The sequence below is a fragment of the Callithrix jacchus genome, chromosome 4 (genome assembly GCF_049354715.1).
Source record: "Callithrix jacchus isolate 240 chromosome 4, calJac240_pri, whole genome shotgun sequence".
Taxonomy (NCBI): Eukaryota; Metazoa; Chordata; class Mammalia; order Primates; family Cebidae; genus Callithrix; species Callithrix jacchus.
The window spans coordinates 115,769,089-115,782,907 of record NC_133505.1 but is presented as its reverse complement, the minus strand read 5'-3'; the positions used below and the strand labels follow the sequence as shown (position 1 = coordinate 115,782,907).

At 35.1% G+C, this 13,819-nt stretch overlaps 1 protein-coding gene across 9 annotated transcripts in view; it reads left to right on the top strand.

Annotated features, from left to right (window-relative positions):
* The window catches only part of AK9 (adenylate kinase 9), a 221,005-nt gene that overhangs the window by 63,722 nt on the left and 143,464 nt on the right, over positions 1-13,819 (top strand). For 7 of the 9 annotated variants that reach the window (XR_013534480.1, XM_035296488.3, XM_035296487.3 and 4 more), the window contains exons 13-15: positions 4,599-4,743; positions 10,519-10,629; positions 10,721-10,834. Coding sequence is in view for 8 of the 9 variants with exons in the window: in XM_035296488.3 (XP_035152379.3) it covers positions 4,599-4,743; positions 10,519-10,629; positions 10,721-10,834 (370 nt within the window). In the remaining variant the exon portion in view is untranslated. Of the gene's footprint in view, positions 1-4,598; positions 4,744-10,518; positions 10,630-10,720; positions 10,862-13,146; positions 13,232-13,819 lie in introns of all 9 variants that reach the window. The other 2 variants (XM_035296490.3, XM_017971311.4) reach the window with 2 other exon arrangements.

Here is a 13,819-nt window from a genome sequence, read left to right as displayed (position 1 = left end):
GACAATGTCCCAAAATAATTTTTTAAGATTGATAATTATATTTCATAAAAGTATAAAACATTTCTCTCTGATACAAGGCCTTTATTTTTTTTTTAAATGAAACCCAGTAGCCTGGAGATCTTTGAAACAAGTATAACTAAAAATGTGTTTCTGGCACTATACACATTGAGCGCCTACAGATCAAAAGGAAAAAGGCAACACTAGGAAAACAGGCAACAGATAGCTAGAGAAAACCTCAGAAGATGAGTTGTCAGTGGAAAAAAACTAGTAAAAGATGCCTAACCTCATCAGGAGATAAATAACATAAATTAAAATAACAATAAGGTGAAAATTTTCACCCATATAAAAAGAATGACAACCTTTGTTCTAATGAGAACATGCATGAATGGGAAGTTTTAAAAACTATTGAAGGATCTGTACATTGCTATCATCTTCTTAAGAATCTTTACATTCCAGCCATGTCAGGGGAACTAGCCCTCCCACTGTGTGATCCCTGAGGGAAGAGAAACTCATGAGGTGAGCTGCTTGGTTACCGCAACTGTCTGCATGGGTGTGGACAGTTTCCTTACAGGACAAGTAAAACATGGTGTTTCCACGGGGCTGAGAAGGCTGAGCTGAGTTCTGAAGCAGCCTGCACTGTGAAGCGGAGCAGCAGCAAGAAAGGAGCTGCTTGTGAGCAGGGTGAGAGCGAGGCCCAAATCTGTGTAGCCAAGAGCTTCACAAAGAAGACTTCACAAAGCTTATCAAAGGATGGCTCCTCCAGGCTGTGAACACAATAGATGCTGGAAGTTGAGCAGTACTGGGACTTGAGACATCTGGCCCAGTCACAAAGGAGAGGCCTTATTACCAGAACACAGAGCTGACATACTGTGAAGGCCATCCTTGGGAGTATGGGCCACAGCCTAGATTAAGGTCTACTCTACACCCTCCCTCACCAAGCCTAAAACCCCTCCTCAATAAAATCTGGGGGAATGAATCTGGAGATTGAGTCCTATCAAAATGAGAAACACTTGAGGGCTTTCCAAATATTGGATTTAATAAAGCATAAAACAGAAGTTCAGGCCAGGCACAGTGGTCTGTAATCTCAGCACTTTGGGAGGCTGAGGAGGAATCCAGGAGTTTGAGACCAATCTAGCAGACATGGCAAAACCCTGTCTCTACAAATACAAAAATTAGCCAGGTATGGTGGTGCACACCTGTAATCTCAGCTATTCGGGAGGCTGAGTCAGGAGAATCACCTGAACCCAGGAGGCGCAGGTTGCAGTAAGCAGAAATTACACGACTGCACTCCAGCCTGGGTAACAAGGAGAGATTGTCTCAAAAAAAACACCCCAGAAAACAGAAGTTCAGTATGGTAAACCAATACAGTCATGTGCTGCATCAACGACCGACTGCATATACAACAGTGGTCCCATAAGATTATAATGGAGCTGAAACATTCTCATTGCCTAGTGAAGTCGTAGCCATTATAACATCATAGCACAAGTTACTCGTGTGTTTGTGGTACTGCTATAAACAAACCTACAGTGCTGCCAGATGTATAAAAGCATAGCACATATGACTATATATAGTTATGTAATACTTGATGAAGATAATTAACAGTGATGTTACTAGTTTATGTATTTACTACACTATACTTTTAATCATTATTTTAGAATGTATTCTTCTACTTATAGAAAAAGTTAACTGTAAAACAGTCTTAAGCAGGTCCTTCAGGAGATATTCCAGGAGGCATTGTTGTCATGGGAGATGACACTCCATGTATGTTATTGTCCCTGAAGACCTTCCAGTGGTACAAGATGTAGAGGAGGAAGACAGAGATATTGAAAATCATGACCCTGTGTAGGGCTAGGCTAATGTATGTGTTTGTGTCTTTGTTTTTACCAAAAAAGCTTAAAAATAGAAAAAAACTTATAAAGTAAGGAAATAAGAGAAGACACAAACAGATGGGAAAACATTCCATGCTCATGGTCAGGAAGAATCAGTATTGTGAAAATGGCCATAACGCCCAAAGTAATTTATAGATTCAATGCTATCCCCATCAAGCTACCATTGACTTTCTTCACAAAATTGGAAAAAAAACACCTTAAATTTCATATGGAACCAAAAAAAGAGCCTGCATAGCCAAGACAATCCTAAGCAAAAAAAAAAAAAAAAAAAATGCTGGAGGCATCACGCTTCCTAACTTCAAACAGTACTACAAGGCTACAGTAATCAAAACAGCATGGTACTGGTACCAAAACAGAGATATAGACCAATGAAACAGAACAGAGGCCTCAGAATTAATGACACACACCTACAACCATCTGACCTCTGACAAATCTGACAAAAACAAGCAATGGGGAAAGGATTCCCTGTTTAATAAATGGTGTTGGGAAAACTGGCTAGCCATATGCAAAAAGCTGAAACTGAATTCCTTCCTTGTACCTTATACAAAAATTAACTCCAGATGGATTAAAGATTTAATCAAAAGACCTAACACCATAAAAACCTTAGAAGAAAACCTAGGCAATATCATTGAGGACATAGGCATGGGCAAGGACTTCATGACTAAAACACCAAAAGCAATGGCAACAAAAGCAAAATTGACAAATGGGATTTAATTAAACTTAAGAGCTTCTGCACAGCAAAAGAAACTATCATTAGAATGAACCAGCAACCATCAGAATGGGAAAAATTTTTGCAATCTACCCATCTGACAAAGGGCTAATATCCAGAATCTATGGAGAACTTAAGCAAATTTACAAGAAAACAAACCAACAACCCCATTAAAAGTATTATCTAGGGCCAGGCGCGGTGGCTCACGCCTGTAATCGCAGCACTTTGGGAGGCCGAGGCGGGTGGATCACGAGGTCCACAGATCAAGACCATCCTGGTCAGCATGGTGAAACCCCGTCTCTACTGAAAATACAAAAAAATTAGCTGGGCACGGTGGCGCATGCCTGTAATCCCAGCTACTCAGGAGGCTGAGGTAGGAGAATTGCCTGAACCCAGGAGGCGGAGGTTGAGGTGAGCCAAGATCGCGCCACTGCACCCCAGCCTGGGTAACAAGAGTGAAACTCGGTCTCAAAAAAAAAAAAAAAGTATTATCTAATTCTTGGAGGTTTATGGAGGCATGTGGGAGAAGAAATGTGTGTGTGTGTGTGTGTGTGTGTGTGTGTGTGTGTGTGTGTGTTTACCTAAGATTCCTAGCTAGTTCATCATTTGGGGAATAAAAAGTTATATCCAGGTAATTTTGTATTATTTAAAGTGTAAATTAGAAGGAAAAATGGAAAAAAATTAGAAGGAAAAGTAAAACTTTTTGACAGCATACAAAAAAATATTGAGTATATATTTGTCATGTGCGTGTCTATCATCTTTTACTGCATAAAAAATTACCCTATCAGCTTGCAACAACAATAAGCATTTATTATCTTGCATAGTTTCTCTGAGTCAGGAATTCAGGAATGGCTTGGCTATGTGATTCTGTTCAAGGTTCTTTCATGAGGTTACAGGTAAGATGTCATCTGGGGCTGCTCTCATCTGACAGTAGGCTGGGGCTGGAAGATGGCTCAGTGACATGAATGAGACCTCAGTTCCTTTCTATGTAGATCTCTCCATAGGACTGCTTATGTGTCCTCATGACATAGCAACTGCCTACCCTCAGAGAGAGTAAACCAAGGAGGAAGCTATAATGTCTTTCATTATTTAGTCTCAAAAGTCATCCACTATCACTTGCATCGTACTCTATTTAAAGCAAGTCACTACTAAGATCTAGTAACACTGAAGAGGAGAATTAGGCTCCACCTTCTGAAGGGAGGCATGTCAAGGGATTTGTGGACTTATTTTAAACCCATCACAATATGTGTCAGATAAAGGAATTATCATTTTAAAATATAAAAAGATGAATCAATATGCTGATAAAGCCCCAATAGGAGAAAAAAAACAAACAGGCAATTCACAGAATAATAGATACAAATAGCCATTAAACATTAGCAACGGCCAGGTGCGGTGGCTCACGCCTGTAACCCAGCACTTTGGGAGGCCGAGGCGGATGGATCACGAGGTCAAGAGATCTTGTATAAATGTATAAAACATAGATAATATACACATATTATCTATATTTTTATATATACATTTTTGCTACTATAAACTAAGCTATGAAGAACAAAATTATGAACATATCTTTGACAGTTTCTTTAGAAAAATCCATAAATAGAATTGATAGTTCAAAGGGATTTTAGGCTTGAATATGTATTTCCAGTTGCTATGCCTAATGGTTATGCTCTTACCAGCAAGTATATACATGTAGGTATATGTATATGTTTGTATATGTATATGTAGGAATAGTATATATAGTATATATGTATATATAGTATGCCATATATATATGTTGATATTTTAGTTAAATAAGTTGTTTAGTTAAATAAGTTGTCTGATGCAATAATATGCACATACTAAAAACTGATGATGTGGATGAAGATTTACTGGCATGGAATAAAACAATGTAAGCCTACCAAAAGAAAAGCAGAATGGGAGTACAGGGATCTAGAAATATTAATTAAACTTAAAGACACATAACTCCTGCTTATGTTGATTTTCTGAAATATTCTTTGCAGGTAGTCGACTATGCCCAACTTGTTCAATCACGTTTTGATAAAGCTCGTGAAAGATTAGTAGAAAATACTATAGCTGAGGCCACTGTAGCAGCAATTAAAGTTGTAAAAGAAAAGCTTCTCACGGAACTGCAAGCTAAAAAACAAGGTGAAACATCTTTTTAAAATGTATGTTTTAAGTTTAGGTAAAAATTAAGCTTGGCTACTTGAAAGCAAGGACTTTGTTTACCTCATCTTGCCACTTTACGCATTATAGACTCTTAACAAATGGTTGAAGGAATGGATGTACATAAACCAATTCATAAGCAGAGAAAAAAAATTCAATTCTAGACTTCTAACGAAATGAATCAGAGGGAGCCTCTAAATTTGGATTTCTTTCTCCAATGGGTCTACCTTACTGGACAGATTGTTTGATCAGAATTTACACCTTTATCTTCACCAGTCATTAAAACAACAAGAATCCTCCTGACTCTTGTAGATTCTGTTTTTGTTTTAGACTTATATGTCAGCCCTGACTGTAACTAAATCTTTCTATTTGGGAAATATTAGTTCAATGCAATGAAACTGGAAGAAGCCTTAGTGATCACTTAACACCATTCTCCTCCAATTTTATAGTTGAGGGAACTGATTCACGGAGGTTGAATGGCTCCCTGAAAATCAGCCAGCAGGTGGCAGAGTTGAGACTTGATCCCTCATTTCCAAAGTCCTGGTGGTCTTTTTCCTGCCTCTTCCTGTGTCTCAGGGACTGTTGATCACGTTTATTTCAGAATAGACACAAAGTTTTTTTTTTTCTGTTTTTCTTCCAAAAAAGATGAGAATTCTCGTTTCATGACCACTTTTGACATTCATTGACTGGTTTTTGTAGACTGTATCTCCAGTTGACAGCCTTGTAACTAATCATATTAGAACACATGAAAGTAGCTTAATCTAAACCTCTCCTCTTAATGGAATGCCCTTAATGCAACATTTCCTATCTACTACATGGGACCTTCCTCACTTTCAAAGATCTAAATCCAAAATCTGGGATTAGCTTCAGCAAAAGCTAGATTCAGTCACCACAGTTCAGATTCCCAGAAGCTATAGCAGTGCACTATGTGGCCATCAGTGCCTCCATTCCAAATATTCTTTTCCTAATTATGTTTTTCTGATGACAAAAGTAATAATAGCTAATATTCATGGTGCATTTACTACAGGCTATGCTAACTGCACTGCATATATTATTTTATTTAATCCTCATGACAGGCCTGGTAGACGTTCTTATGGCCGATTCTAGTGTATCTGAGGGATTATGTAACAGCTGACAGCCAGCAAGTGATTGTGATTCAAATTAATGTGCTCTTCTTTCCTGTGTCTCTCAATTGAGCACAGAAAATCAGAAAAAGCAAAAGAAAAACTTTCTCACACTTAAGAACTTTCTTGTTCTTAACTCCTCTCTTTTTTCCTATTCATGTTTGTAATAGTTAATTGTGATCCTATGGTATACACAAAATTACATTCACTCATGTTAAAATAAAGCTTCTTTCTAATTAAGATGTAATTATTGCAATAAATTTTGTATTAGATATATCTCTAAATTAATTATTTTTCTCAAATGGCAAGCCAGTGTTACAAATAACAATTACTAAATTATCCGTAATTTTACTGGAGGTTTGAAATGCCAATTTTATTCTAATATTGTTTGTGTGTATCTGTACAAACTTCTAAAATTTCTATTCTATTGATATTTATAGTACAATCTTTAATACAAATTGTAATTATCAAAGCTTTCTGATGCATTTTGAATCTTGTGATAATATAAATCCTCCCTCAACACATTTTATTTTAAATTTTTTTCCTGGTTATTTCTTTGTTTGTTCCATGAAATGGGTGCTTATTGTTTGCCAGGAACTGTACTAAATGTTAGATGCTTGTAGAATTTTGTCAAGTTCTACAACAAATCCCAAATGGGAAGATTGTATTAATATTATTCAATAATTCAGTAAGAAATCTCATATTTACTATTAAATCTTCTCATGCAGACATATGTAATCTGCATTTTTTTGTCTCATTTTGTCATTCCATAATATTTTATAGCTTTCTTCATGTATTGTCCACATTTTTCTTAATAAGCTTATTTTCAGATATTTTGTTGTTTTATTACTACTGAATGAGATCTTTTTAATAATATTTTCTAAGTAGTTATTAACAGTATTTTGGAAGACTATTTGATTTTCATGTATTTATTTAGAACTGTCCACTTTATTAAGCTTACTTTCTAGTTCTGATGGACTTTCAGTTGATTCTCTTGGGTTTTCCAGAGAGCTAATCGTATAATTTGAAATAAGGATAGTTTAAATCCCTCTTTTTCCAATACTTACATTTATTTCCTTCCTTGACTAATTATGTAGGTGAGCAATTCTAGAATGTCAAATAGTGGTAGTGATACTGAGCATCTTTAAAGAAGTTCTTGTCAATGTTTCTCCTTGAGGTTATTAAGTATTTTTATCTGGAATGGATATTGAAAATTACCAAATCCAGATTTCCTGTTTAATGAATGGTATTGGAAAAACTGGCTAGCCATATGCAGAAAGCTGAATCTGGATCCCTTTCTTACACCTTATACAAAAAACAAAAATTAGCTCTAGATGGATTAAAGATTTAAAGATTAGGCCTAACACCATAAAAACTCTAGAAGAAAACCTAAGCAATACCATTCAGGACATAGGCATGGGCAAGGATTTCATGACTAAAACACCAAAAGCCATGGCAACGAAAGCCAAAATTGACAAATGGGATCTAATTAAACTTAAGAGCTTCTGCACAGCAAAAAAAAAAAAAAAATAACTATCATCAGAGTGAACAGGCAACCTACAGAATGGGAGAAAATTTTTGCAATCTACCCAACTGACAAAGGGCTAATATCCAGAATCTACAAAGAACTTAAACAAATTTACAAGGAAAATACCAACAACCCCATCAAAAAGTGGGCAAAGGATTGAACAGACACTTTTCAAAAAAAGACATTTATACAGCCAACAAACATATGAAAAAAAGCTCATCATCACTGGTCATTAGAGAAATGCAAATCAAAACCACATTGAGATCCCATCTCATACCAGTTAGAATGGAAATTATTAAAAAATCAGCATACAACAGATGCTGGAGAGGATGTGGAGGAAAAGGAATACTTATACACTGTTGGTGGGAGTGTAAATTAATTCGGCCATTGTGGAAGACAGTGTGGCAATTCCTCAAGGATGTAGAAATAGAAATACCATTTGACCCAGCAATCCCATTACTGGGCATATACCCAAAGGATTATAAATCATTCAATTATAAAGACACATGCACATGTATGTTTATTGCAGCACTGTTCACAATAGCAGACTTGGAACCAACCCAAATGCCCATCAGTGGTAGACTGGATAAAGAAAATGTGGCACATATACACCATGGAATACTAGGCAGCCATAAAATAGGATGAGTTCATGTCCTTTGCAGGGACATGGATGAAACTGAAAACCATCCGTCTCAGCAAACTGACACAAGAACAGAAAACCAAACACTGCATGTTCTCACTCATAAGTGAGAGTTGAACAATGAGAACACAAGGACACAGGGAGGAGAGCATCACAAACCGGGGCCTTGGGGGTGGGGGGGGGGTAGGGAGGAATAGCAGGGGGTGGGGGATTGGGGAGGAATATCATTAGGAGAAATACCTAATATCGATGACAGGGTGATGGATGCAGCAAACCACCACCATGGCACATGTACACCTATGCAACAAACCTGAACCATCAGCACGTGTACCCCAAAACATAAGGTATAATTTTAAAAAAAAAGAAAATTACCAAATACAGTCAAGCTCAGTGGCTCATACCTGTAATCCCAATGCTTTGGAGGCCAAAGTAGGAAGATCACTTGAGGCCAGCAGTTGAAGACCAGCCTGGGTGACAAAGGGAGACACTATTTCTACCAAAAAAAAAAAAAATTAGTTGGGTGTGGTGGTTCACACCTGTAGACACTCAGCTATTCAGGAGGCTGAGGTGGGAGGATCACTTGAGCCCAGGAGGTTAAAGCTGCAGTGAGCCATGATCACATCACCACACTCCAGCCTGAGCAACAGAGAAAGACCTTGTCTCAAAAAATAATAATAATAATATAAAAAAATAAAAGAAAAAATGAAAATTATCAAATGTATTGCCAGCATCTTTCAAGATAAACATTAAGTTTTTAATTCTTTGACCTATTGACTTGATCAGTTATACTAATGTGTTTCCAACATTAAACAATTCTTGTATTTCTGAAATAAACCTTATCTCATCATGATTATTTTTTTTTTTCTGACAGAGACAGGGGTCTCAGTGTGATGTCCAGGCTGGTCTCTAACTGCTGGCCTCAATAATCCTCCTGCTTTGGCCTCCCAAAGTGCTGGAATTACAGGCATGAGCAACTCTGCCCAGTTTCATTATTCTTATATATTTTTTAACTTTTGTTTGTTTATTTAGGACTTTTCCCCTACATTCTTAACTGTGACTGGTTTATAGTGGGGGGCTATTTTCTATTTGTCAGAGCTTGCTCTCAGTTTTTTCAGTTTTTTTTAACTTTTTACAAAAATTGGGAGGCTTTTCCACATTTTCCATGCTCAAGACTGTTTAAATAGCAAAGAAATTACTTCTCCCTACATGGCAATGCTGAGTTTTTGCTAGATGAGAACATAGCATTTGCCGAATAAATCTGCCTCTTCTTTTTCATTAGCCTATAAACAAATAAAATAATTCAACATGGTGCCCAGGAGATTATAAAAAAACAACAAAAAGACCAGCACTGAAATTGCATGTTATTCAAATTATCCAGATGATACAGTGTGAAGTTGTATTTTTAGTATATTATCTTCAGAATGAAAATTAAAAATAAAAAAATTAAAATATCTCAGACAACTTACAAACTGAAGCTGGAGAAATATTGGCTCAGACTACTAAAGTGTCTTGTTATTCAGTCTATTTAAGGCTAGACAAAATGAATTAATTCATTCATTCAACAAATACTTGAGTTAGACATGATTCTAGGCACTAGCAATACAATGTAAACAAGACACATGAAGTCCCTGTCCTTGTGGTGCTCACAATTTAATAGAGGGCAGAAGAGTGAAAAACAACAACAAAACAAAAAGGCAAGGGAAGAGATAGAAAATATATATATACCATATAATGGGGCAGACTGATTGGAGTAGGGATACTGAAGTGTTGGGATGCCTAGGGAAGACATCTCCAAAGAGAGGACATTTGATTGAGACTTGGACCAAGGCAGGAAGTTAGCCGGGCTCCTGGAAGAAGAACAGTGATCTGTAATGTTTCATTCACATTAAATTATGACATTAAATCATAGATTTTACAGCTTTCCACAAATTGCCTTCTCCCACTGGAATACAGAAATAGATGCTATCTCTCATATACTGCAAACTTAAAAGCCTTTTTATTTCTTTTCGAAATTCACTAATTATTTTAAATCTGACAATAGGAGTAACTCTACTTAAATTTTTTTAAATTGGAATTTTTTGGTATTGAATTTTGCCCCAATATATTTTTAAGAAAAGTTTGTCAGTGGAGAATATTGAGGTTTTTTTAACATAAAAAATACATGATTATACAGAGGATGGCAGTTACCATGGAACAGCCTTCCTGTGTGCCAGCATTTTCCAGATGTTTATATTTATTACCTCATTTAATCCTCACAGCAATGCTTTAGGTTTACAGATCCTCATTTTGCCTAGAAATTGAGACAAAAAGATCAAGTGGTTTACCAAAGCCACACAGCCCTTATAGCTCATAAGTCAGAACTGAAACTCAGGTGTGTCTAACTTTGAAGCAGGGGCTTTGCTCACTCCACCTGCCTCCCTATCCCCAACTACCTGTTGCTAACACTGCCCATTATTGTATTTCAGCTGAAACAGCTTTAAGAGAATTTCAAAGGCAGTATGAACAAGTGGAGTTTGGAGTACTCCCAACAGATGCATATAAAAGCTTAGAGGACACACACTTGTCAATTGATGAAGGTAAAGAAATAATATATTGCTGATTTTATTGACCAGATAATTCCTAATATAAATAGATGAGCTGATAAAGTATATTAATATTTCATTGCAGGGTACATTCAAGGCTCCCAAAGGGAGAGAAGCAGTTCTTTAGAGGACACTGAAGAAGCCAAAACAAAATCAGAAAATGTCCTTTCTGATCAAGCTGCTAAAGTTGATAAAGATGGTAACAAAGTGAACTGCTAATGCCAATGTTTGTGGATCTCATTTTCATTTAGTTTATATTTAATTATGTTTACATTTATGCTTAAAATTACCCTCAAAATTGGAAACTTCAGGAGGAAAAAAGCTAAATTCTTTCTTAGGGATTTAACCTGAACAACTATAGAACAGAAGTCAATTTACTAGAATGAAGAAGAAAACGTAGCAAATGGGGAGTCAAATACAATTAAAGCCCAAAGAAAAATGTTTGAATGTTTCCAATGTGATACAATCATTATCATATCATAAATTCTTTTTTAAAAGCTCTCTACTTACAATTTTAGCTCTGAAATTTTATCATTTACCCATTGTGCTATTTATCCTTATAAAATTTTTCTGTTCATACTTGAACTATAAGAGCATATAGCATTATATTATATAACATTATATAATAATTATAAGTAATATGATATTACAGAATAGCTATAATATAAAGTGTTTGCCTTTTTTTTTTTACTTATAATGTACAATTTAATTATATTACTTCATTGGGAAATATTTTAACCCTCATTTTAAGTTACTGCACAAGTTCTCTAGAATTCCTGGAGATTTATAGGAATTACTAAATTAATAAATATGAAGCTATAGGCAGGGTCAAATTGCTTTGCATAAAATTGTTTCAAATTATGTTTCCCCAGTAATATACAAAATACATGTTATTGTTTCCTCAGTATTTTCTGTTGTTTTAATTTTTAGTTAGGAAATTTATATTCATATTTGTTAACCATTTATATTTTTTCTTTTTTGAGATAACTATTTTTGTTTTTTGCTAATTTTTCTAAACGGTTATATCAATTATACAGTCTCTGTATAAACTTTCTATATTAGTCTCTTATTTTTCATCTATTTTACAAATTGGGTGGTTTGTCTTCTAAGTCAGCTTGCTGTTTTTGATATAAAGGTATTTTTTCACATTTTTGCAGTCAGATCATTATTTTCTTTTTGTTGCTTTCTTCCTTCACTTTTAGGCTTAAAAAGTATTTCTCTCAATCAGGGATTTATATATATCATATAATGTATATATACATATTTTTATATATTATATAAATACATATATTTTATATATTATATAAATATATATACATTATAAAATAAGTTACAGGTCTAGTTTAAAACTGCATGAAGAAAACCAGAATATGTTTATTATATATATACAGACTTACAGATATATATAAATTTTATATATACACTTACATTGATATATGTCCTCCTCTCAGACATTTATATATATATTAAATGTATATATATAAATATTTATATATATTTATATATAATATAATAATAATCCTCTCAGACATTTATATATATATTAAATGTCTGAGAGGATTATTATTATATTATATATATAAATGTCTGATTGAGATAATTGATTGATTATATATAATATATATAATTATATAAATGTCTGATTGAGAGAAAGACATTTATATATACATAAATAATTGAGAGGAGGACATATATAAATATAACTTTATATCTATATAGATATATGTATAAATTTTATATAAATAAATGTTTGTATAAATTTATATATATATAAACATATTGTGGTTTTTTATTCAGTTTTAAAGTTCATCATCTATAATTTATTTTGTTAAATAATGTAGAGCTGATTTTTTATTTAGTTTCTCCTATTAATTCAGACACATGTGCTTGCCTGCTGTTTAAAGCCTAGTAAGAATTGAATGGGGCACTGTTAGAAACTGTATGACACTCCTCCCTTAACTCACACAGCCTTCACCCCCTGTATATTAAATTTTTGGCCATCAGATGGCAGCTGACAGCCCTTGGAGTTCCAGCTCCAATCCACAAAGAAAGCCCCTCCTTGAGCCTATCTACTCCCTCTTTGGGAGAGGCAGTACAAGTTAGAAGCAGGCAGCAATACCTCTACCCACTGCTGGAAGGATACCAATATTGCCAATATTCGTGGGTGAAAAGGCATCCTTCTTCCCCATGTCTCTGAGATAAGTACAGCCTTGACAGCTAAGAGTCAAGAGGGTGTTAGTTACCTCAGGAAGGGCACTGTAGATTGTTTTTTTCCATTTAGATGCATTGGCATTATAATAAGCTGAAACTACTCCTGGTTTTGTTACAGGTTATTACCTTCATTATCTGCTGCTAGATATATTTACCCATTAAAATGTTATGATTGTTATTTTAATTAAAAATTGGGAATGTGAGTCCTGGTTCCCTAGGTTTATATTACAGTCTTCCTTGGGAATTACCTACATTTTAAAAAATACAATTCTTTAGGTATTCACAATGTTTTATTCACAGATGGAAAAGAAACTGGTGAAACATCCACATTTAAAAGACATTCTCAAGAAGCTGGTCAAAATGTAAAGTTGTATTCAGACACAAGTAAATTAATATTTGGGTAATTTGATTCTTTTAGATTGTGGTTTTAAAACACAAGTAGTTCCTTCAGAATTTAGAATAAGAAATATGTGATTTTTCTTTAAAAAAAAGCATTACTAATACCCAAGTTATTCTATTTTAATGACTTTTCTATTATGAAAAGTTGGACATGCAAGAACATGGAAAAAATAATACATGATATGTTGTTTTGGTGAAAAAGAATATTGGGAAGACAGACAGTCTGTCTTTCTGTTCTGCCATCCCTGGCATAGCTACAATAATAATCTGCAAGATGGCTGCTAGAGCTCCAGCCATCATATCAGTGTACATAGAAGGAACATTGTAAAGGAAAAGGAGAGGAGAGGACAAAAGCTGGCACTTCACTTAGCTGAGTCAGCTGAGTGTGAGGAGCACATGTGCATGTGAGTGCACAACACATGCATGCATGAGAGCATGCGTGCACCCACCCACCCACCCACACACACACACACACACACAACACACACGTTCTGCTTGCCTCTTATTGGCTGTCCAAGCTATAAGGGAAGTTGAGAGATGTAGTTTTTCAGCTGGGCACATTGCTAGCCTTGAT